The 24121-nt window shown below is 43.9% G+C and overlaps 1 protein-coding gene across 2 annotated transcripts in view; it reads right to left on the bottom strand.

The window, feature by feature from the left end:
• HSPBP1 (HSPA (Hsp70) binding protein 1) overlaps positions 1-24121 on the bottom strand; it is a 282294-nt gene that overhangs the window by 206198 nt on the left and 51975 nt on the right. The window contains exons 1-4 of one of the 2 annotated variants that reach the window (XM_085616380.1): positions 18362-18463; positions 18164-18250; positions 17319-17476; positions 16603-16810 (exon numbers count right to left, since the gene is read on the bottom strand). In XM_085616380.1, coding sequence (XP_085472506.1) covers positions 16603-16810; positions 17319-17444 — 334 coding nt within the window. In that variant the 5' untranslated portion in view covers positions 17445-17476; positions 18164-18250; positions 18362-18463. Of the gene's footprint in view, positions 1-16602; positions 16811-17318; positions 17477-18163; positions 18251-18361; positions 18464-24121 lie in introns of those variants that run through there. The other variant, XM_085616381.1, reaches the window with a different exon arrangement.

Below are 24121 nucleotides of genomic sequence, written 5' to 3'. Positions count from 1 at the left end.
AGGGTGGTTCAGAAGGTGCGTTTCCAATCATCCAGACCTGGGTTCCTAAAACGGTAGAGGGCCTTCTGACTCAAGAAAGTGTGGTACTACAGCACCAAGCTCAACCTGATTGTGGGGTACAGAGTGTAGGTGAGACTCTAGGAAGTGCTGCAGTTATTAAAGCAGCCACGGCACAGACCTCAATTAAAATACTGTCTTGGAACGTGGCGGGTATAACAAACAAGCTACATTGCCCAGAGTGGGGTGCCCTGGTAGACCAGATGGATCTATGTTTGTTCCAGGAGACTTGGGCCAGGGAGAACACTCAAGAGTGGGATTTGCCACTTATCATGTACCCGCAAGGTGGGGAGGGAAAGGAAGACCTTCTGGGGGATTGGCTATATGGGTTGCTCTTCATTTGGGTTGTGTGGTGGAAAATATGCCTACTCATTCAGAGGATGTGCAGTGTTTAGTATTAAAATGGCCTAATGGGTATGGACTGGCGGTTGTGAATATTTATTCGCAGCCAGTTCGGATAGGGCTTGAGTCACCCACAATCAATGATCTATCCCAATTCTTGAGTCTATTGCCAGGGGATTCTAGGCTTTTGGTGGCAGGGGATGTGAATTGCCAATATGAACCTTTTTTTGGAAGTAGCGAAGGCGCGCTTATGGGAGAGGATGACTACTGGGCGATCCCCCAATGTCAGTCCCCACGCCCTAAGGTGTGGTCCCCATTGGCTACTCAGATCACAGCCCTTGTATTAAATAATTCCCTTAGGGCTTGTAACGGCTTGTAACGGCCGTTCAGCGTCCGATAGCCCGTCAGTATGCACTTACAACAAGAAGGGGCAAGAGTCTCGAATCGATTACATCATGGTGGAAACCCGGATGTGGTTGATGCTCATTGATTTTAGGGTAGTTGAGAGGACCGATAGTGACCATAACGCGTTACGCCTGAAGTTGGTGAATCCAGGGCAACAAGAAATAGACTCACTTAATGTAGGAGGGGACGATGAGGGTTTGGGTCTGATCTTATCAAGCAACAGGAGGAGGGTAAAGTGGGGGAGAATAATAGGTTCGGAAGAGAACTTAGCCAAAGTCTACAACATAGTTTTATTAAGACTCCTGGAGGTCGAAACTCTAAGCTCCCAAGATGTTCCTAGTTACTTCAATGGAGAACTTAGCGTAATCCATTCAGACTTGGCCAATAGCCTGGCTGAAGTCTTCTACCCCCAGGTACCCACGAGAAGGCCCAGACAACCTGTCTCTTCCTGGTATAATTCAGCATGTAGGAAAGCAAAAAGCAATCTTCTTATAGCAATTAAGGCAGGGAATAGCAAAATGGCGATTCGAGATTGCAGATTGCAGTATAAGGAGGTCACGGGGCATGCAAGAAAAGAATGGGACATGGAAAGGTGGATGAACCTAAAGCTAGCCCTGGACACAAAAGATGTGCGTAGATTTTGGTCACTTGTTAACCATGGCTCGGGTGACCTAAAGTCTGCCATAGAACCGAATATTGCGGCATCAGCATGGGAGGCCCATTTTAAAGGTTTATATGGGGGGGAAGCCGCATTGTGTAGTTTGCTCGACTCACAAGTCCCAGTAGATAAGCAGGAGCCCCTGGAGTTTACCTTGGGGGAGGTAATAAGTGTAATAGGCAGACTTCCAGTGGGACTGGATAAATTACCGGGGGATCTTTTTAGACATCAACCTGAGATCTGGGGCCCCTTTCTCCTATTCAACGCTATCTCGAGGGGCATGGAAATTCCCAGTACTTGGCTGGGGGCAGAGATAGTTCCGATATATAAAAAGGGGTCACCTCTGCTCCCAGTCAACTACAGGCCAATCAGCTTAATTGATGTTCAACAAAAAATATTTGCAAGATTGGTCCTGGACCATTTGTTGACGTGGATGGAGGATCACGACGTACTGAGCCCCTTCCAGGCAGGATTCAGAAGGAATACGTCCACTATGGACCAAATCTTCCGACTGACCCTTTTGTATTGGAAGACGGTAAAGGTAGAGGGCGGAAGCCTCTATATGGTCTTCGTCGACCTCCGGTCCGCGTTTGACCTAGTTCCTAGGGGTAATCTGTGGGCTATCCTTCAGGATCTGGGTCTCCCGCACCAGATTTTGGTCCTACTTATAAGATTGCATGAGGGGAACTTTGCCCAGGTTCGCTGTGGCAAGAACGGGACGCTGTCACCATGGTTCCCCGTTGGCAGGGGGGTGAGACAGGGTTGTGTCTTAGCACCGACCCTGTTCTGCCTTTATGTCAACGGGGTAATCTCTCATCTGGACAGTGTCCCTGATAATGACGCACCAAGACTGGCTGGTAGGAGGGTGCCGGCGATCATGTTTGCGGACGACACCCTCCTACTCTCCAAATCTCCCATGGGGATTCAGAGGATATTGAACAGCTTTGGGGACTTCTGTCGGAGCAGAGGCCTTGAGATCAACGGTGACAAGACAAAATTCATGATCTTTAACCCGCCAGTGTATACTCGCGCAAATCCATCACTGGGCGACGTATGTCTGGAAAGGGTTACGACCTTCCAGTACCTGGGTGTTACAGTTCATGAAAATTTGTCATGGGGTCTGCAAAAAGCCAAATCCCACATGAGACTTTCACAGCTGTCGGGTGCTATCTTAAGGGTTTCTAACTCATCAAGCTTTAGACCAGTGAGTCCTGCCCTGGAGGTCTATAAGACGCAAGCAAGGGCAGCTGCTCTCTATGGGGGTGAGCTTTGGGGTCACTGTGCTGCCCCTGAAATCACCAAAGTTGAGTCTAAATTTGTAAGGCGATTACTATCGCTTCCTCAGGGTACTCCATTAACATCACTGAGGTTAGATCTGGGACTGACGCCTATTGCAAATGAGCTAGCAGTAAAACCCCTAAGGTTCTGGCATAGACTATGGACCACTCCAGATCTTTCAAACTATAGGGACGAACTTAAACAGATCCTTGGTTTTAATTGTGTAAGCAAAATCCCCTGGCTTGCGTTCATTAAGCGTGAACTTCTAAGTCTAGGACTACAGTCTATGTGGGAAGATCCAGATAGGGCATGTGGCCAGATATCACGAAAGAGGTTTACTAAAACCTACAAAGGGCAAAAGCTGGAACTTCTAATTACGGCCCCTAATGTAGGTTCCCTCACTAACTCTTTTTTAGAATTCAAAAATTCTTATTATTTTGAGGACTTCATGGAGGTTGTCTTCCCGATTTTAGAGCGTAAACTTTTTATCCAATGGCGACATGGCACTTTACCCCTCAAGGCCGTCATAAGCAAGTGGACGGTCTCCTCTAATAAGTCCTGCCCGGGCTGCAGCGGCGACTTAGAAGATGAGCTTCATGTTCTCTTCTTTTGCCCAGCATATACCAAACCAAGAAAATATTGGTTGTTGCCACTGTGCAGAAATTTGGGTTTTAAACATTGCTTGAATGCTTTTAGAATTTTTAAAGCCAGTACATCGAGCCCTATTGTTTTTGCACTTTCTAAATTTTTGCTACCTATGTGGTGCAAGAGGCGTAAATTAATCGATATTGACTGCTAGCCCAAATGTTTTAGAAATGAGTGTTTGGAATCTGATGCATTTTTAAATATAAATATTTTACAGATGAGAGGGTATTTTAGCCTGTATGAAAATATTGCCATTTGTATATAAATGAATTTTAAATGTCATTTGCCTTCCCTTCCCCCTTCTTCCCTTTTACTTTGTACTCTTTTATGGCCAAATTGGCCGAAATAAAGAATTTTTGATTGATTGATAAATGGTAGTAACAACCTAATTGTCTGATTTCTTTGTTTGGCATGATGTGTTGAGAGCATAATGTCTTGACCTGTCGCAGAGTTTCTGTGACTGTTATGTGTTTTCTTTTGAGTCTACGAGAGTATGGGGAATTTAACAGGTTGTTGTTGGGAGAATATGTAAGCTAGGCATGTAGAGATTTAGTAATTGTAAGGAAATGCCTCTTTTTTGTATGGTCGCCCCCTAGTTTTTTGACTGATGCTGCTGGTTTTTCGACTCAGTGTATTGAGGCTTGCTAACCAGACCTCACGGCCAGTGCCCTGACCCTAAAGCGTATGGTAAATTGGCTGTACCCAATTTTAAATGGCTAACTTACCAGTGTGTTGCTATTAGTGGTACCCTGGTACCCAGGGCACTACTTTAGAGGGGTACACTAGGGCTTGCAGCACTGATTGTGTCCCCCTAGAGATCCCCCAAGTAAAACAAGTCCCAAAGTCCGCCCTGGAGACTGGTAGAGCAGTCGTGCACTACTAGATCGACTGTGCAATTGAAAGCAATGGCAAAGCCACCACTTTCCCTGTACATATATGTAAGCTCTCTGGCATGCCTCCTGGGCACTAAAGGCAGGGTGCAACATAGGCAGGACATGTACTTTGCAAGTCCTGACAGTAAAATATACAAAACTGAACTGCTGTTTTACTGTGGAAAAACTTGGTCAACCGATTGACTTGGTCGCCCAACTGACTACTTAGCTATGCTAACAAAGTAGGCACTCTAAGGTATCAAACAACTTTTTAAATTAAGCCTGACTTGCATCTCAAATAGAAATTAATGTAACTTGTTGCAGTAAGCAACTTTAGCAAAGCTGCCACTTTGTTGCCTTTAAAACTCCTGTGCCTTACCGGGCACACATGGAGCCTGCTACACAAGACAGCTTTCTGCCCTCTTGTAGAGACATGCCAACGACTCTCAGGAAGGAGGACAATGAGGGATTACAGGTTAAGGAGGTGACCCCTCCCTCCTGCGGGAAGCCACTTGGGTGTTAGCCCCAAAAGACAGGCTTCAAAGGTGAAGCTGCCTTTGAAGAACAGATGTGTATCACCAGGGAGGAGAGCTGCTCCATTTTTGATGTGGACAGGCTGGCATGGGAAGCAGAGAGTGTAAATAAGTTGCCAAACCAGTTTCCCAGGGTTGTGCAGCCCTGAGGTAGCCACACCATGGGGAGGGGAGGGGGGTGGGCTAGGGGCAAATGAACAACGAGAAAGAGGTCTCTCCATCTTGGGAGTAGCAGAATGGTGCATCCTGGATTGCCAGATGCCACACTCCACAGGAAGTGGTCACCAGATGGGAGGGAACCTGGTAACCCACTGGCTGCCAACCACATCCTGCCCTGAGGGCGCTTTCTGAGCATAAAGGGGGAACCCAGACACCCAGAACTTAGACCTCGACCGACTTTGAAGAAGGACTGAAGAAGAACTGCCCTGCTACACCAAAGACGGCAGCACCTGCTGGCCAGTGAAGAGAGGGACAGTGTCTGCTGTTTCCTGCTCGAAGAGAAGCTGTCTTCAGAGCCCGGTAAGAGCCAAGAGAACTCCAAGGGCCAGCTGACTGGCCTCCTGTTCGAAACACAGGGACACAACAGCTCAAAAAGCCTGCTGGGGCAAGTTGGTAACACAAACTCTTCAAACCATTACCACCGCCGCCGTGCAGCACAGAGGACAAAGACCTAATTCACCTAAGTTTGTGGAGCCCGGGAGCGCTGTTGGAGAGTTGCTGGGACCGTCAGACGGCGAGGTATTGACCCAGGAAGGATTGGCCTGTGACTGTGGCAAAGGGCGGATGGTAGTTTAGTGGCAACTGGATTTTGGCCAGACTGGAAAGGACTTTTTGGGACATCGACACTGCAACCAGGAACCCTTCTCTATCTTTATGGACCGAGGACTCCCTGCAGGAAGATTCTTATCGACCGTGCCTCATCCAAAGCATCATTAGAGCATCTTCAACATCCTTCATCCCTTGGATCAGGACCACTCCATAGGAATCCATTGCAATACGTACCTGGAACTACTGATGGACTGCTTTTTCTATAAAGGTAACTGTTCTTGAGGAGCTTGCTGGTCCCCCTGACTAGCTACCTGCTGTAGTGGGAGTCTCAAGTACTTCTAACCAAACGCATTGACACTAACAAACGTTTGCCTTGAAGATCTTTCTAATTGTCCAATTAGTTGATTTTGCCAAGCATTTTTCACATTTGAGTGAATTTGTTTTGATTTATTGCTTGTAAAAACTATTTCAGGAAACTTCCAGTGGACCTCTTTCATTCTAATGTCCAAATTCTTATAAATATACAGTCTATTTTTATAAATGAATGTATGATTTCTTGAGTGTCGTGTCCATTTCTTTGTTTTAGTGCTGTTTAAATACTTAACACGTGTTCCTGTGTGCAAGCCCTTCTGCTCAGTGCCACAGCTACCCAAGGTTGATCTGAGGGTTTTAAAGACGAAACATACTGGACATAAAGAAGTTGGTAAGTGTATTACATGGTGAGACTGCACAACCACACCATATAATGCACCCCATTTACTCAGAGTAATTATGAATGATGGTTCCTGTGCTGAATGCATGGGGAATAACTGCCCCCATAATCAATCAATTTATTTATTATGTTTTGGCTCTCAAAAGAGGGCCACATAGAAGTTTACAATGATAAAAGCAGAAGACAAGTACATATCAAGATTATGACATTTGAGAAACATATTTAAGTACAAAAATAACATACAATGACAGATCTACAGCAGGAAGCAATGTCAAACATCTCCAGAGGCATGTTAATAAATAGCTAAAAAACCTTTAAAAAAGTTAAAAATATAGAAACAGAACATTTCATTAGGAGGCCAATAAAGTGCTTGGAGAAAGCCGTTCAAAGTGGAAATGCCCAGACGGATACAAATAGGTTTTAACCATCTGAGACGCAATATACGGAGCGCAGGGCAGGTCAATAAAACATGCATACAATCCTGGGTACTCAGTTTACATAAATTGCACATAGGAGAAGAACCGTACCATTTGGATAAAAGTAGATTTAAAGGTACTAGGTCGTAACGTAAAAGAAACCAGAATCTACGAATACCATGCGGCAAGTTCCATGTGACATAGGGTTGGGCCAACTTCATCACATAAGAATTAAGGAGAAGGTCTACATCCCTTTTTTCACAGATTAACTTCTTATCAGACTGAAAACATAGTTCCCACGAGGCCTGTTTTAATACGAGTTTTAACTGTAAGGGAGAATACAAAAACAAGGTGTTTTCATCTAATTTTAGAAGGGTTACGGCTTTTCTAAAATTCCTTACAAGTTGTGAAAACTCTTTGAAATTACCCAGTAATTCACTTCTGAGGAGAGCTCTCATCGTCCCTAGTTCAGCTCTAGCCAGGCAGGCCACCCATTTTACTAGGGCACATAGTCCCTGTACCCAACTGCTCCTGAGACCGAAATCGAGCCTACAAACGGCCAAAGAGCACGCAGTATTCAGAGAAGATAGGGATCTTAAGAGTTTCCCCTCAATCTTATGGCAAAAGTCCCAATATTTCACCTCTATAAGTTCTATACCATACAGTATCGTTGCGGGGATTTTAGACCTGTACACCTCCAGTAAACACGAAAAGTGCCTTTTCCCCGTAGCCTGATAGAGGGAGTTTAAACCTTTGCCATGGGCGAGGGCTTTGCGTGAACTATGCTCAATATGGGGCCTCTCACTCAAGTTAGCCGTGATAATTTTCCCCAGGAAGGTATAGGAGTTAACAACCTCCAGTTTTTGGCCGCCGATATACCATCCAAAATTTACAGATCGGCACTTCTTCTTACCGGCTATGCACATAACTTTACTTTTAGATATATTAATCTTCATGCAATGGGCAGCAGCAAAAACATGAAGGGCATGTAGCCGATTTGTAAGTCCTTTAGGAGTCAAGTCTAGAATAAGGACGTCATCGGCATACATCAAGCAGGATATTGGGGTCCCCCCCATCACCGGAGCAATACCCTCACTGGCAGACAAGGCGGCGGGTAGGTCTACAGTATATAAGGAGAACAAAAGGGGAGCCAATAAACAGCCTTGTTTAAGGCCATTCAAGGACGAAATTTGATGGGAGAGCCCCCTTTCGCCCCCTTGCAAGACACTACACCAAGTCTCTGTATGGAGAGTCCGAACAAGCTCCAATAGATAAGCTGGAACACCAAGAGCTGCCAATTTTCTCCACAGCGTTCTACGATCTACTTTATCGAACGCTGTGGAGAAATCAATAAAAGCCGTATACACCACCCCCCCTCTCACCTGCACGTATTTATCAGTAACCACATGGAGAGCGGTGAGGTTATCTAAAGTACCATGCCCCCTACGGAAGCCAGTTTGTTCAAGAGGCAAGATATTATTCTCCTCGACCCAGTCGGAGAGGAAATTTAAAAGACATTTCGCAAAGACCTTTCCGATAGAGTCGAGGAGGGCTATCAAACGATAATTGCTGGGGCTATCCCTGGTTCCCTTCTTAAAAATAGGGACCAAGATACTTCCCCTCCAGGAGGCAGGTACCGTTTTAGACAAGAAACAGGCTTTAAACAATGGATACAGGATTTTACTCCACCTTAAAGGATCCTGCTTCAGGAGTGTCATAGGGAGTTCGTCAGGACCCATTGCCCCAGAGGCACGCATATTTTTTATAGCCATCTCAATTGCTTCCTCTGTGGGATAATTAATGAGTCCTTCGGGCGTTGCATCTAGGACAATATCTTCACCTGTAATACCATTCCCTGCATAGAGGTCCCGAATATAAGTGATCCATACCTCTTCAGCTATGGGGATGGGGCAAGGGCTTATTCTAGTACCACATCCCTTCCCAATTATTGCCCAAAATTCTCTAATCCTACCATGAACAACTGATTCCCTCAAGTTGATCCAAACTGTATCTTCCTTCTCCTTTTTTATTTTCGCCTTTAGTCTGCATCTCTTTCTTTTTAGTCTAGAAATTTCTTTTTCTCGTTCCATAACTCTATCTAGATATTGCTCACGGACTAGTTTATTTATTTCCTTGTTCAGGATGCGTAGTATACTAGGCACCACTACCCCTTTTCTAGGGCGGGAAGTCTTTTTTACATGTAAAATAATGTTTCGCATGAGTTTTTCAAAATTAACTATTTCTAGACCACGCCACTCATTTAATTCTATTAAAGTTTCACATAATATATCCTGGACCCCATTAATGGCAGAAGGATTCCAAAAACACCTTCCCGTGGAAGCGTGGAAAGCAGCGTCACTGCCGTTAAGGGACCATGGCGCAGTGGGCATGGAATTTAAAGAAATAGTTATGAGCATTACACTATGGTCGCTCAGAGATGTAGGAATAATCTTAAAATCCTGAATACACGGAAACAAGCCATAATCCGAGATTGCATAATCCAAGATAGAAGACCCAAAAGGAGACTTATGTGTAAATTTGGCAGGCACATCGGACGGGAATCTCCCATTTAATATAAGTCCCTCAACGGCCGCTAGTTCTTTTAGCAGAATCTTCCCTCTTTTGTTAGTCACTAACTTATCTGGGAAGAGGGGTAGGGGAACAAAATGCGCCTCTTCTTTAGATTTATTTCTAAAAAGTTTCAGACTAGCATTGGAAATTTTGCAGTTCAGATCTCCAACGAGAATGATATCCGGAGGGGATGGAACATTTTTAATTTGATCAATATATCGAAATACCTGCTTCAATATGAGATTAAAACGCTCTTCTGGAGGAATATACACATTAAGAATAACAATAGGTGACTTTTTAAAATTACTAAACAGATTTGCTATTGTTATAGCGTGAAAAAATTTACTTGGGTCGGTGTAATGGGAAAATCTCCACTGCAATTTATTTGATAATAGACAAGCGATTCCCCCCCTAGCGTGACCTTTCTTGGAAGGGGCAGCTGGCACTTCCAAAACATAGAAATCCTTCGAAACGTCCAGCATATTAATACACCAGGTTTCCTGTATACAAATCACATTTGCTCCTAAAGAGAATAAAAGGTCAAATTTCTCTGGACTACTATGAATCCCTGCCGCATTCCAAGAAATAATTTTCAATGGGGTGTTAAAGATGGTGAAACAATTTGGGGTTATCTGTGGTCTTAGTAGATAAGGCACTGTGCAGCCAATTCCACCGATTATTATCCTCTATGAAGGAGGAATTCTGAGGCAGAGGGAGTGGCTTTACCTGAGAGACCGAACGTTTCCCCTTAGAGACCCAAATCTTCAGGTCTCTAAGAGGGGAGGCTACCCCATTTTGTTTATCGCCCTTTAGTGCCATCCCAAGGGAAGGGTTGGTATTACCAAGGTTAAAAATAGGGAGAACATCAATACCTGTGCGTTGAAAATTCTCAGCTTGCTGTAATATCAAATTTACAATGATAGGTGAATAAAATTTAACCCTTATACTCAAAACCCTGTCTCCACCAGACAAAGAGACTAGCTCAATGTCCCTAGATTGAATAGGGTGAAGACTTTCAATCTGGCTAAAACGCTTAAGTAGCCATGCTCTGTTTAGGGGTATATCTGCATCGAATAAAGGTAAAAAGTCTAACACGAGAGTGTCCACATGAGCCTTTGAGTTTTTTGGATGGCGCGCAGGAAGAGAGCGGTCTCCAATCTCTGGGGCAGGAGAGAAAGAAGAGGCCAAAGGGTTAAGGGGCCCAAGTTGATATAGGATTGGGGCTCTTATCGCAGTCGATGGAGAGGAACTCGGAAGAGGGCCCTCCATTTGCGGCAAAACTTCCAAAGACATTGGTGGGCAAAATTCACTTTCCACCTTTAAAGACGTAGAAGTTGGATCCAAGTCTATTTCTTCGTTCTCCGATGCAACTAGAGAGTTTTGGAAGATTATCCGTCGTTGTCTTTTCTTCCTGTATTTTCGGATTGGTTTCCTTTTATTCCCTTTATTATTTCTATGTTTACCGTTTTTTACCTTTACCTCTTGTTTATCTTCAGAAAGTTCTTTTTTATTTTCAGACATGAAGATTGGGAATAAATCTTGAACCACTTTAGAACCGGAAATAAATTTGTTTTCTTCCTCAATCTCTAGAACAGAGTTCTTAACACAATTGGGCACTGCGGTTAAAGGCTGAACTGTAGTATGAATTTCATGAACTATTGCTGCAGCCTTTATGCCAGTATCCACTATGGGCGCATTTATTTTCCCCTTTGGAGAACTGGGTTCAGCCTTGGAGGGGGAAACACTCCTCGTATCTGGTGATTTTTGTAACAATGTCTTCAGTATTTGGGTAACTGAATCCAGGATACAATCCGAGCTGCCTACAAATTTCCCCAGGAGAAATAGAATGGAGGCTAATAATTGTTCCAAAGCAATCATGGATTCTGATATCGGTTTATCACTAGCTTCAGCTGGACGACAAATACCAGAAAAATTGAGACCCGAGCTCCTGGAAACATTTAACAGATCAGACATGTCCTGTCCGTTTAACGAAGGGGTACTACTATATAACATTAGCCCAGAGGGAGTAGCACCCCCAAAAGGCTTAATAGGATCCAGAGTCTCCAAATTAGCTGTATTTACATAGCGGCCGCAAAGTTCAAGATCAATGGATAACGGTGAGGGATCCCCACCTAACCTGTCATTCAAAGTAACAGCTTGAGGCATAGGTGGTTGATTCTCTAGTTTTCCTTCAGATACAAGAACTCCGAGATTACTCTCCCCCTCCCCTTCAGGATGTACAGGGCAGGCATTCATTGCTGCTGCTGTTTGCGGTGGCGCGGTCAGCAAGGATGAGGACAAAGAGTTTGTAACAGCTTGAGTAAGATCCTCCTGAACTGCGGAGCGGAGAACTGCCCCCATAACTTGGGGAGGCGTATAGCATCCTGTGTGTCCCCATGTCCTGCAAGTCTGAGCTGGTGCCTGGAATGCTGCGAATGAATGATATAATATAATGTTGATTTGTGGCATGGAGTGTAAGAAGATAGAGACAGTTGGAAGAAAGATGACGCTTTCACAGGACCTACCTGCTGTCCTTGTAACCTAAGGGCCTTACATGATATAAAGAACTTAATTCCAACTTGAATGGGTCCAGACTGTTATAGGAAGACCCGGCACTTCAACCACAATATGCTGTGAGAAAGGTGATTTGTAAAGATTAAATAGTCTTGCACACTGGTGGGCTATTCAAAATCCCATTACTTTACTATGCATATTTCTAGGTTTAATGGCCTCAAAAGGTAAAGATCACCTAGGAAACTTCAGTATTCAAATGTCATTTTTTACTGTAATAAACATTGCTATACCTTGTACTTGAAATGGGTATACATTCACTACATTTGTAGGGAAAGAATTTAACTTGGCTTCTCAAGCCGGAATTAAAAAGGACCAAATGAGGTTGGCGTGCCACTGTATTAGCTCCTGTTTAATAGTGCTATGTTAATAAAACACTGGGGGTTCTTTGTCAGATGATGGGAAACATTCAAAGCATGTAATGAAGACTGAAAAAGAGGAAAGTGATGTGCAGGAGAAGAGTAGACTTTGAAGCAATGTGAATGAACAGAGAGAACAGGAAGATATGTGCTTTTTTTACAGGTCCTACGTATTCTTTTTGCGTGATGCATGGCTGTAACTACTTAAAATGCTATGGATCCTCCATACCCGAAGTCCAAAGGAATATGACACACAGTGACATCACAAATATCACAGGAAGGCAGAAGCACTCAGACTTGGCCAAGTAGCAATACAGTTATCTGTGGGTTCAAATGACAATAAAAAAAAACATACAATGTGTGCAGTCAGTGAGAAGCAAAGGGAATTTAAAGAGATTACACTTTCAATGATTTGAACCCTATTGAAACAGCATCATAAATCAGAGATGAGGACTGCAAAGCTCATGAAGCTGTGCACACTTCCCGTGTATTGCCTAACAATACAGTTAATATTCGCCCTGCTCTCACCAAATCATTATTCAGTATCCTTATGCCAGGTCTTAATAAACACTATTGTTCCAAACATATGTACTGGGTAACAAACACCCATGTGTGCATATTCTATTAAACAGGAAATTGTCTCGTATGTACATTTTTAACACAATTTAATGCAGTCTAAATGTAAAGTTCATTCAAGAAAGTAGCAGAACATTTCTGTACAGGGTAAAAAAAACTGCTTAGGCTGCACTTAACACAAGATTTAATACCATGCCCCATCATGATATCACTGCATTATTTTCCATCATTCATTTGCACGGGAAGTGACATAATTGGATTTCCCATCATCAATCTGCAAAGGAAGCTACATAATGGTATTTCCCTTCATCCATCAGCACAGGAAGTGATATCACTCCTGCCTTCTCCCTACTCCAATCTACTTTGCAGGGTGGACACATACAAGGGTGTTGCCTGTTTGAGCCTGTTAACGCCAGAACACCTGCTTCCCTGAAACTTATATGGTAAGATATAATCATGTGCCTGACCCAGTATCACCATACTGCCAACACCACAGTTGCATGCCAACCCAGGCACTCACATAGAATTCGCACAACACATAGACCCAACCTCATACAACTGCACATCCTCAAACTACAAAACACACATTCCAGCTCATGCTCATTAATGCGCACTCTGCGGTACTCCACGCACCAAACATCACCTATCACAAACTTGACGCCCTCTTCTATACAGAACTTTCACATCCTAGACATCCTTCTTTTCACAGGCTACAGCATCCATCGTTTGGACCGTGCACATAAAAAGTCCTCCTGGTCCTGCACACTAGGCAAGCATGTAATAATCAACTCCATGGAGCTGCTGACATGCCGTTTCCTCTCTCTGCAACACAGACCACTACCTTCCATCTCATCTACACGCCTCCCAGCCAGAACAACGGCTTCTCAGATCTCCTTACCACCTAGTTCACCCCACATGCCCACACTAACCTCGAGTGTTTTCAACCTCCAAGACAAAAAAACATGCTAAATAAAACAAGAGGCACCGTCTTCAACCTCCTTGATACACTCAACGTGGTACAGCATGCCACACAACCAACACACTCCGAAGACCACATCATCGATCTTGTGTTCTCAAATTCATCAAAAATCAATGAAAACGTACAATACCCTTGTACTGGACTGAACACTTTGCCATCCCTATCTTCCAGCTCAGTGTACTACCAACAAACCAAGGTCAGCACATAAGAGAAGACAAAACCTTCAGATTCTTTAAAGAATTCTCCATAAATAACTTAATGCTTACCTCATCTATTTAAGTATCAACTTCACGTCTGACGCCAACACTCTTCTAAACAAGTTGAACAGTTTTTTGGAAAGCTATGTGAACATCTGCGCTCGATTTACAACATGCAAGTGCAAGCGAAAGGTATTATAAAGACCCTGCTGACAATAAACAATCCATCTCCAGGCAGGAAAGAAAATGGAAGAAAATAAGAACCCCTGAGGATCTCTTGATACTGAAGGCCTTGCGCACAACTGCGCAGACAGCTTATCACATCAACCAAAGCAACAAACAATACCACAAAAAAAGTACAATACCATCACAGTCAATGTAGCCACCTAATGAAGCCGCAAACAGAAGGAGAACACTGTTCAAGACGGTCAACCATTACATCAGCCCACTGATGGGCCCACTTATTCCTCACTCCACAGAAAAGTGCAATGCCATCAACCTCTTCTCATTTAAAAAATAGAGAAGATCCAACAGCAAATTGACGAAACCAAACCTGCTTCATCTCTCACACCCAACCTCTCCCGTAGGATCCCGCAAGGGCAGCCTTCAAAGCTCTATATCCCCAGATCTGGCCGACATATTCAACTACCTAAAGGCCACTTCTTAAGATGATAATGTCCTATCATCGTCCCTCATCAAAGCTCTCTTGAGAGATGCTGTTTTAGCACTACTTTCCATTGTCAACGCCTCCCTCCCTCGAGGCATCTTCCCAGAAGCTCTCAAGACTGGCCAGAACCTCCCACTCCTAAAGAAACCTACATTAGACCCCAATGACCTCTCCAACTACCAGCCCATAAATCATTTACCATTCATTGGTAAGATCACTTAAAAAAACAGTCTATGTTCAACTCCAAGATCACATCAATGATAACCATCTCCTGCACATATACCTGTCTGGTTTCAGATTACGTTGCAGCACAGAGAACGCCACCTTACACATTGTAGACGATGCCCTTTTGACCACAGATGAAGATGAACCATGCCTCCTGATATTGCTGTATCTCTCATCTGCCTTTGAAACAGTGTACCATCCCACCCTCATATGCACCCTTGAGACATGAATGCTCACTACGCCACTGGAGTCAAGCTATCCTGGCTGATGACGGCTGATAGCCAGAAACCGGTCCTAGGATGCTTGATTCCGGTCCAGGGAAGACATGGCTTGGCAGTTCGGGCTGGACTGTTCCCATGAGGCACAGGGTCAAGACTGATTTGCATATGGCCATGTCTAAACTGGGGTGGTGTAGTGGGCAAAAGAACGATGGATTTAACCCAGATCTCTTGACTGGGGGAGAATGTATGCATTGTCAGCATTCCGTCTATCATTTGTTTGTTGTAAGGAATGGGATTCACTGGCAATGTCCTTCACTGGTTTTCCTCCTACCTTTCCAACTGAGACCAGTTTGTTCACATGTACACCGTCAGATCACAAAAGATCCATCTCACATGTGGCGTTCCCCAGGATTTCATATTGTTCCCTGTCATATTCAACTTTTACATGAAGCCTCTTGGTGCTCTACTGACCGATAACAGCATCAAGATTCACCAATATGGTGATGATACACAACTCTACTTGAAAGTCTCCTCTGCTTCAGACATCCAATGCCTAAAACACTGCTTGCACATCATCTAGACCTGGATACCCAGTGCCTACCTAAAGCTCAATCAAGACATAATTCGTATTATTTGACAAGAACCTGGCTAAATGACACAAACCTTGCCGGTTCCGACCCTTAATCTCAATGAATGCCATATCACTCGGATTCACTCTGAACACCAACCTTTGCCTCAAGAAATACATTGCCAAAAAACCTAAGAGGGCCTGGTATCACCCCTCTCTCAGGTACCAGTTCTCTCTTCAAAAGGAAGCCATACTGTTTCTTCCAAAAATTCTGTGCAAGCCTTTGTACTCTTGCATCTGATTGGTGGGTATGCGCTACTCCATAACCTCCCAGACTCCTCACTGGCAGCATTACGGAAATCCTACACACCACACCACGTCTCATGCAGGGCCTGAATCAATATGATCACATCACCCCATCATGATGAAATTCCATTGGCACAGCTTGCCAGCCCGCACCTGCATGTCTTTCTGTATCAATATAATTTTACGACTTGCAAACCTGCACATAGTGTAATGTTGCTGTCCTTGTATCACTACTCTCCAGTTATCTCCACCACCTCTCAATGCACCCATATCGCAGCTCATATCATCTGGTATCGCCATTTACTACATAATGCATTTCTAGTTGAGAGAAGTGATTTTTCATAAATATCATTTGTGCCTCAACACCATAGTGGTGAATGGAAACCACAACACTTACAAAATAGGAAATAGAGGCTGAAGCAGCCATCACGAATACGGCTAACTGGGGGAGCCAATCCAAAAGAAAAGCCTGAATATTACATTTTAATATAATGCTTCCATGACTGAAGATTGCAGGTTTTCAAGGTCTGGTTTAGCACTAAAAGTTCTCACCTAGATGAGTTCAGCATGAATCATATAGCCTATATGTTAGGTCAAAATTAATTGTAACATAATTGGTTCGCTATCACCTAAGTGTAGTTGGAAATCCTTGTCCAGTGAACATTTATCCACCTACCTGCAGCATTGTCCATATTCTCACACAAGTCTGCCAGCATCTCCAGGGCTCGCTCCTTTCTCTCCTCTTCTTCCTGCCGATCTTCAGCCTCCTCGTTTCCTCCGTCAGCCCCTCGCTTTAGATCTGCAAGGCAATCCTTCATCTGTTGAACCTCATCCACCTGCCCCTGGAAGGCACTGCTCATCGCTTCCTGGAGCCACTTCCTCCTCTGAGATGTGCAGTTAATAGAATAAAAGAAAAGCACCTTTGTCAGGTTGGCAATAAGTCGATTTGCCTTTTATTGACCATCTTGAGGTCACAAAGCTCCAAGCCAAAAACATCAGAAATAGTAGCATCTGAGAAACTGACTGTGAGCTACAGGCACGGTCACATCAGAAAACACCTGCTACTGATCGCGGCACCTCAATACCATTTATTAAAAGGGTTTGTTATTGCCACAATATGCGGAATACCAGCTAAAACCATTAGGCCTTCAATGTCTACAGTAGAACACATCTACCCTCTCACCGATGGGTTTGGTGTGCCTTCATAGACACAGATTTGGTTAAGCGGCGTGCCACTACATTTGATTTACCGAGAGGAGTCCCTAACACTTCCAACAAGGTATCTGTTCCCTAAAGCCCTAAAAAAGCAGTTTACGTGAAATCACTCATAAAGCATGCATGGGGTCCAATTTTTAGAAACAGCCCTTCATACAAACTACATGCTCACTATACCTCTTCGGACATCTCATTGGTCACGGCAGCATCTTGTTCTCCTGCTCCAGTTTCAATGGCCATGTGAAGGAGGCCTTGCATGTTCTGAGGGTGCCTCCTGTTTCCCCCCGAACCGCTTTCAGCCATATTGAACAAAATGGGCCCAAGGACTGTGGAATCTGCAAGTGAAATAAAACACAGTACATCTAATGTCCACATGAGCATCCCTGCTGTATCTAAAGTATTGATATTTGGCTACATTTCTAATTTGTGAAAGAGCCCAATGCTCGAGACCGATTACATGTTTCTCAGTGTACGTGCACAGTATGAAAATATTTCATACGTTTCCTCTGCTAGTCATTCGTGAATTCATTCGATTTCTGTGTTTATGTTCTTCTTTGTTTAAATAGAAAAGTTGAACCGGTGTGGTCGTCAGGAGGTTTGTCAGGTAGGGTGTAATTTATACACACCTTTATCGTGCAACTCTCTCTGCCTGTATTGGATATGAATAAGACTCTAAGGAGGACACCTCAAACTTTCTAAGTGTAGGTTAGTTGCTGGAAGTAACGGATACTCAAATGTCACAGACTTAAGGAGATAACAGGCTCGTAACTATAACGTGATATTTTTCTGCATAAACATATATGAATGTGTGTATTATATAAACACACGCATACATATTGTAAACATGGACATAAGCTCAAACATATATGAATGTGTGTATTATATAAACACACGCAAACATATTGTAAACATGGACATAAACTCCAACATGTTTGTGCTTTTAATATATGACAATATTATAAAGGAAACATCTTAATCATAGAAGATCAGATAGTCTAAATAGCGATCAATATCAATTTCACCTTATAATTTTTAGCTTTTGTGCTGAAAAACCAATGCCCGTTTGGAGTGTTCAGTCAGTCTGGAAGCCAAAATGGAAACTCAGGACGCTAAAATACAAAAGTAAGAAAAGCTACAACATAAATGCTACGCATAAAAGGTGTCCACACGTCCGCTACTTGCAAGGATCGGTCGTGAAAGCAACCTAATATCTGTCGCACCTTGCTGATCTTTTAACGGATGTAATTTTGTCCGTAACTTCAGCACTTCCGGGTAGCACAGCAACCAATCCCAAGGCTAAAACATATTCCAGAGTCGTCTAGAAGTGGGTGGTATCGCACATGTTTAAACCGATCTAGGATTGGAGCATCGAGGGCACGGCAGCCAATCCTAGCACAACAAACAGAATTCTGAAGTTCTGATTGCTTTAAGCCAAGCAACTCATCTTAGGGCAACTCCATTAATATGACGGGGCGGTGGCGGGTATTTCGTGACCATCATTTATTTTGAAGAAGTCTGTGCTTACGGTCGCTCCTTAATACTCTGCTTTTGCTCAGGGCCGCGGGGTGTGGGAAGGGGAATAAGCGAATACAAGCGGCGATCGATTCAAGCAGCGCTTTAAGAGTAGTTTGCTGTGCACAGTGCGGACAGCAACGTCCAAGACTCTGCTCCCACATCCAGCAGTGCCAGAGTGAGGCCTTTTCTTGGGCTCCCAGGGCAGTCGGATGTTACAGGGCAATAACTGTGATAGTTACTGTCATTTAAATTGGTGTTTTGGGGCCGCAATAACGTTGCGCTGCCGCCTCTGGTGCAGGAAACCAGGGTTCGAGCCTCGAGGTCGCGTCCACATCCTGTGATTCTGGGCAAATCACTTAATCTCCCCGTGCCTGAATGTGTAATGTAAATACGGTGCTATGTAAAGCTCTCCAATACCTTCGGGTCGAGTTCGCGCTATATAAATATGCAAAAAAACAACTCCTGACTTTAAGTGTTGTGGAGACAAGCTGTCCAAGCGTACTCCAGGATGAGGTGTAGTGTTAAAAACGCTGAAACAGTGTAATCAACAAATAACCTGAAAACATCTCCGTATCAAAGCAGATCTTAACTTTCTAAATCAAAAGGACTTAATTAACCGGTAGATAAATATTTTAGGAATTAAACCTATTTAAATGGTGAAACCCAGACGTGCCAAATGCCCCTGGGCCAGAGAACTGACCGCGAACGTGTATGGAGCTTCGACTCAATGCTTTATTTTGGCATTAAGCCCCATTGCCTAGGTTATCCGGCGGGGGACTCTTCTGCTGTTTTCGTAGCTATTTGGAAACGTTTGGGGTCTGCATTAGAGCAAAGACAAAACTAATTCTCCTGTTGGTTTCGGAATGCAGTGATTTTCTTTTTATGTTATGCACCCCCTACGCCTGTTACAATTCTGACTGGTGATGTACAAATACTCCCCCCACCTTAAGAAAGTAGGTGCCTTCTCTTTCAATAATTCAAATGCTTTATTTGCAATCTTCCTGGTGTTCTGGGGTGGGAAATGTTGTGAATCATGCCTGGTGTTGAGACGAATGTCACTGGAGTCCAAAGTCTAATGGCTACCAGGCTACTCAGGCCTGTTCCTGAGTAGTTTGACAGATGTTTTTTTTACACAATCAGCAACTACTGTTAAACTGGCAGAATAACCCGATCTAAGGATGTGTTAGAATGTTATTCAACTACCTACTTCTCAGGTGGAATATCAAAGATATTGAAGTAAAAGCCTCACTCACATAATAGTGACATGCTTCATCATAGGCAAATACTCCACACCCAGAGAAGATGGTACTCTCTGGGCGGACTCAACCAAAGATGTAATGGGAGTGCTTAGATAAATGAATAACTGGTTAAGCAGGGAACCAGATCAGATTTAAAAATACCTATGAGTGTACCCTTTTCTGAGTCCTTTATTCACGGGCACTCATGGTATCACTAAAAACTTTTTCTTGGGGTTATTTTGAACTTAATTCTGTTCAAATATACCCTCAACTGTGTGCCAACATGTTTCGGCCCATATGGGTAGCCCAGTCGGGTCTGAGGGCCTTCGTCAGGGCGTTATGTCTCTGTGCCTTATTCTTTAAGGTCCCTGCCGTGTAGCCGTGCATGTGTTACATGCAACCCATCAAAACGTGAGGCCTAATGCACTCACCTGTCCGTGTGTTAACTCCAACTTCAGTAGATTTTCTATGGGACATGGAAAAGACAATATCATATATTTCCTTAAAGGACATGAAATAATCCTGTCTACAGCCCATCTAGTGCTCATATTCGCTGAATTACAGTTGGAGTGTTGGTGTACCACCTGTCTATGTGCTCACTAATTAGGGCTTAGTGGATTTCACTATTCAATCCATTTTAACAAAAACAATTGCCACAACACTAAAAAATATATTCACCACACTACGTGATCACCATCAAGAGGGTGTTGTCTATAAGTGGGAAGACCGTGACTCTACAGTTGTGTTAGCCACCAATCCTAATAATCTATATTCTACAAAACCTTTCTTTAGCGTGTTGTTTTTAGATTAAATAATGGGAGCGGGTGTTTTGATGAGACATAAATTTTACTCAGTCTATTGAATCATGATGACGCTCACCTACTGTTTGATGCCTACTAGCATCATGCAGCTCTCATGTGTTCAGGTGCTGTCCTGTAGTCAAACACTGAATAAAAGATATATATCGATATAAAAACATTTCTTGGATGTTCATCAAACTACACCCCCTGTCGCAGGGAGCTCTTGTCGCCATGGTTATATGTAAGCATAACATCTTGTAATCCTACTTCCACGGTAATTATGTACTAGTGCTCCATCTTAATTCCGTTAGCACTTCACCCCCGACAGTGGTTTCGTAATGTTTAACCTGTGTGTTAGTCTGCTTTAGAAATTCCACCCTTCTAATATCCCTTCATACTCAATATTACGTCCCTCGTTGGTGCGCTATTTGTTAAGGAACCAGCTCCCTCTGCACGGTTTACTTAAGTACCCCTCCAGCTTATAACTCCATTCTATGGCAAAGGTAGAACAATAAATGGTCTCCCGCATTTGTGGATTTGTCTCTATGTCTACGCTGCATGATGCGTGTCTTAAAACGTTATACTTCGACATCCCTGGTATACGCAGCCCCCATCCAACTTACTTCGTCAAGGACACCGCACCGCCGTTACACCTTGTCAAACACATCGTCTGCCGTCGGAGATGTGTACGCGGCTGCCGTGTCTCTTAAGTAGGGCTTTTCATTTTCATTGGTTTTTTGTTCTTTCCCGTTACGTATTTTCTCTATGGTTAAAATACGAAATGTTGAGTTATTTGCTGACGTATGTAACGTTGAACTACAGGATTTCTGGGTAGTGTAGTTCGATACGATCGTGTTGTCGGTGTTCTAATCCCCTCGTGTTTATTTACTTTTTTTATTTATTTTTAATTTTTATTTATCGGTTGTGTCCAACTTCGAGGATTATTTCTGTGGGTACGAGACAATACTTCTGCTGATAATGCTGCAGTTAGGAAGGACAGTGATAAAGTCGCTTACTATACATGCTGTTGACCCGCGCTAGAGTCATTTGCATGGAGTCCTATTAGTTCAATAACAATATGCAACACCATGGTAAATTTTTTAAATCGTCTTGTTTGTATCTTTGTTTACTGTTTTAACCGACTATCCAAGTTGGTCGTCTATTTCCCCACCCCTTAGAATCATTTCGCGTGTATTCAGGACTTCTATATACGAGTATAATACCACGTATTCATGTAGTTCAAGGGTTCTTTTTTTATATATAGGGGCTGTATTCGTACAAATACTCCTAGTATGTATGCCTCCTTATTTGGTCATACTGTTCCAAGCTGACACACTTTCCTTTCCCTTTAGGTGTGAACAACTTCTATAAGAATGGCATGTTTCGAGCCTACTTGATGTCAATTTTTAGTATTGTGTAAAAAAGTTTATTTGGGAGAACGCAACTACGTTGTTTATTCTCTCACTCTCTATATGTGAAAAACTAGTTTGACAGATGACCAATGAAAGTAGAGGGCCTGTATCTCAGAACCCACAACTGTGGGCTCTGAGGCGCAGAGGTAAGTCGAGTAACGTCGCATGATCTCCCGAACTACTTTAGCTAAAATGATAATTGCAGCAGTTTCAGAATAAGGATTAGCAGATCCAGTTTAGGACTCCTGGCACCACATCTGGTGTGTAAGTCAGACTTGCTTGAGACACCCATGGGATTACTGAAGAGATCACTACCGGCACAGGTTATTAAAGGGGCTTGGAATGCTTGGCTTTCTCGATACCTGAGGGTGGTAAACACCTCTTCAACGCAGATGTTTTTGCTATTGTTTTTAGCTACTGCCTGGCATGACCTCACGGCTCCTGGGCCTTCTCGATCCGTTAAGATTTCCTCGATGAAGATCCTTGCAGTCAGCAGAATCTATTACAGGACCGGAGGCTTCGGATTATGCTTCTCTTTCTTATATTTGCTACTCACAGCAGCCAATGAACAACGTTTTGTATGCAAATAAAAACTACATTTCCCATGATGCTTGTCCATACATCACATCCTGTATAGCCCCATAAGAGCCACAGTGTCCTGTTTCTCCTCCTCTTTCTTTGCTGCTCACGCAGACAGTTAAGTGCTCAGAACGTTATGTTGTGCATCATGTCTTATTTGACTGTTGAATTATCTTTGATGTTGCAGTTATGTTTGCGCTTATATCGCGCTAGATGGAATAATTGTGTTTAAACGTCTGTGTTTTTGTGCTGGGGGCAATTTGTCTTCTGTTTCACAGTGCCATGTATTGCTCGATTCAGCGCTCGCGGGCGCGATTGTCATCAGCTTACTGACCCCCGATGGCTTGCAGGCCCCTTTAGAGTTTCCCGATTGGGGTAATGCGCTCCCGCTTGGAGCAGAGCTTGAATAGTTACACTGACGGCCTGTACGGCCTTCGATTCACTCCCTGCTGGCCGCTGAGTACCGCGCTGTTTCACGCGCATGGCGGAGTCGCTGTGGCCTAATGATTAAGGTTTGAGACTAGTACTCTCACGGTTACGGGTTCAATTCCCGTTTATTCTGTTCATTTCGCGCCGCCGTTTCCTATTTAAAAGCGAGTGTTACGCGTTCCCCGCCAGGAGCGGGGAGTATTTTAATGTGGGCGGCCTGATCGGGCTTAATGGTGCTCCCGCTGACCTGTAAGTGCCGCGCTGCTCTTGGCGGCTTCCATTCAGGTTCCCCTCGCGCTTAAGGCTTGCAGCAAGTCTATGTGGCCTAGGGGCAAGGCTCTTGCCTCCAACCCCAGAGGTTCGCGGTTCGCACCCAGGGTTTCTGGGTTGTGTTTTTTCGCAGGACTAGATTTATTTTATATTACAATTGGAACTCTTATTACAATTTAGGCGTAGTTAATACTGTACTGCCCGTCGGGGTTCAGATCAAGGTCGCTCCCGCTGGAGTGGAGATGGCGCACTGATGATGCCTGCGACTTAACTGATTGGGCCTCTGTTGATCCTCATGGGAAGGACTTGGTACTGCTGAACACAGAATTATAACGCTCCCTCAAGAGCTGAGATACGGCGCTGTTGTTGCAGCATTCAAAATGAGTCACTGTGGGACAGTGCTTGGGTCTAGATTATTACTCAGGTTAGGTTTCAATGATTATGGTTTTCTGATTCAACATTACTCCTGTCATTTCCATAGGGTTGCTCTATGATCGTTGCGCGATTTCGCGCTTTCTCCGCCAAAGGTTTTCCCTAGTCGCCGAGTGCGGTTATGGAGTCATAACACTCCGGTGTGCGTAACCCAATTGGGCTACATTTGGGCAATTTGGTTTACGCGCGTCGCACGCGTCCCTGTTTTGCTTCACAGGTTCACAGAGCCTCGTGCCTTACATGAGCAGACTTCTGTGTACGCCTTCCAGGCTGTAACAATCGGCTGGCCCTTGGAGTGCGCACAC

This window comes from Triturus cristatus, chromosome 7 (genome assembly GCF_964204655.1).
Source record: "Triturus cristatus chromosome 7, aTriCri1.1, whole genome shotgun sequence".
NCBI lineage: Eukaryota > Metazoa > Chordata > Amphibia > Caudata > Salamandridae > Triturus > Triturus cristatus.
This window is presented reverse-complemented; position numbering and strand designations above follow the sequence as displayed.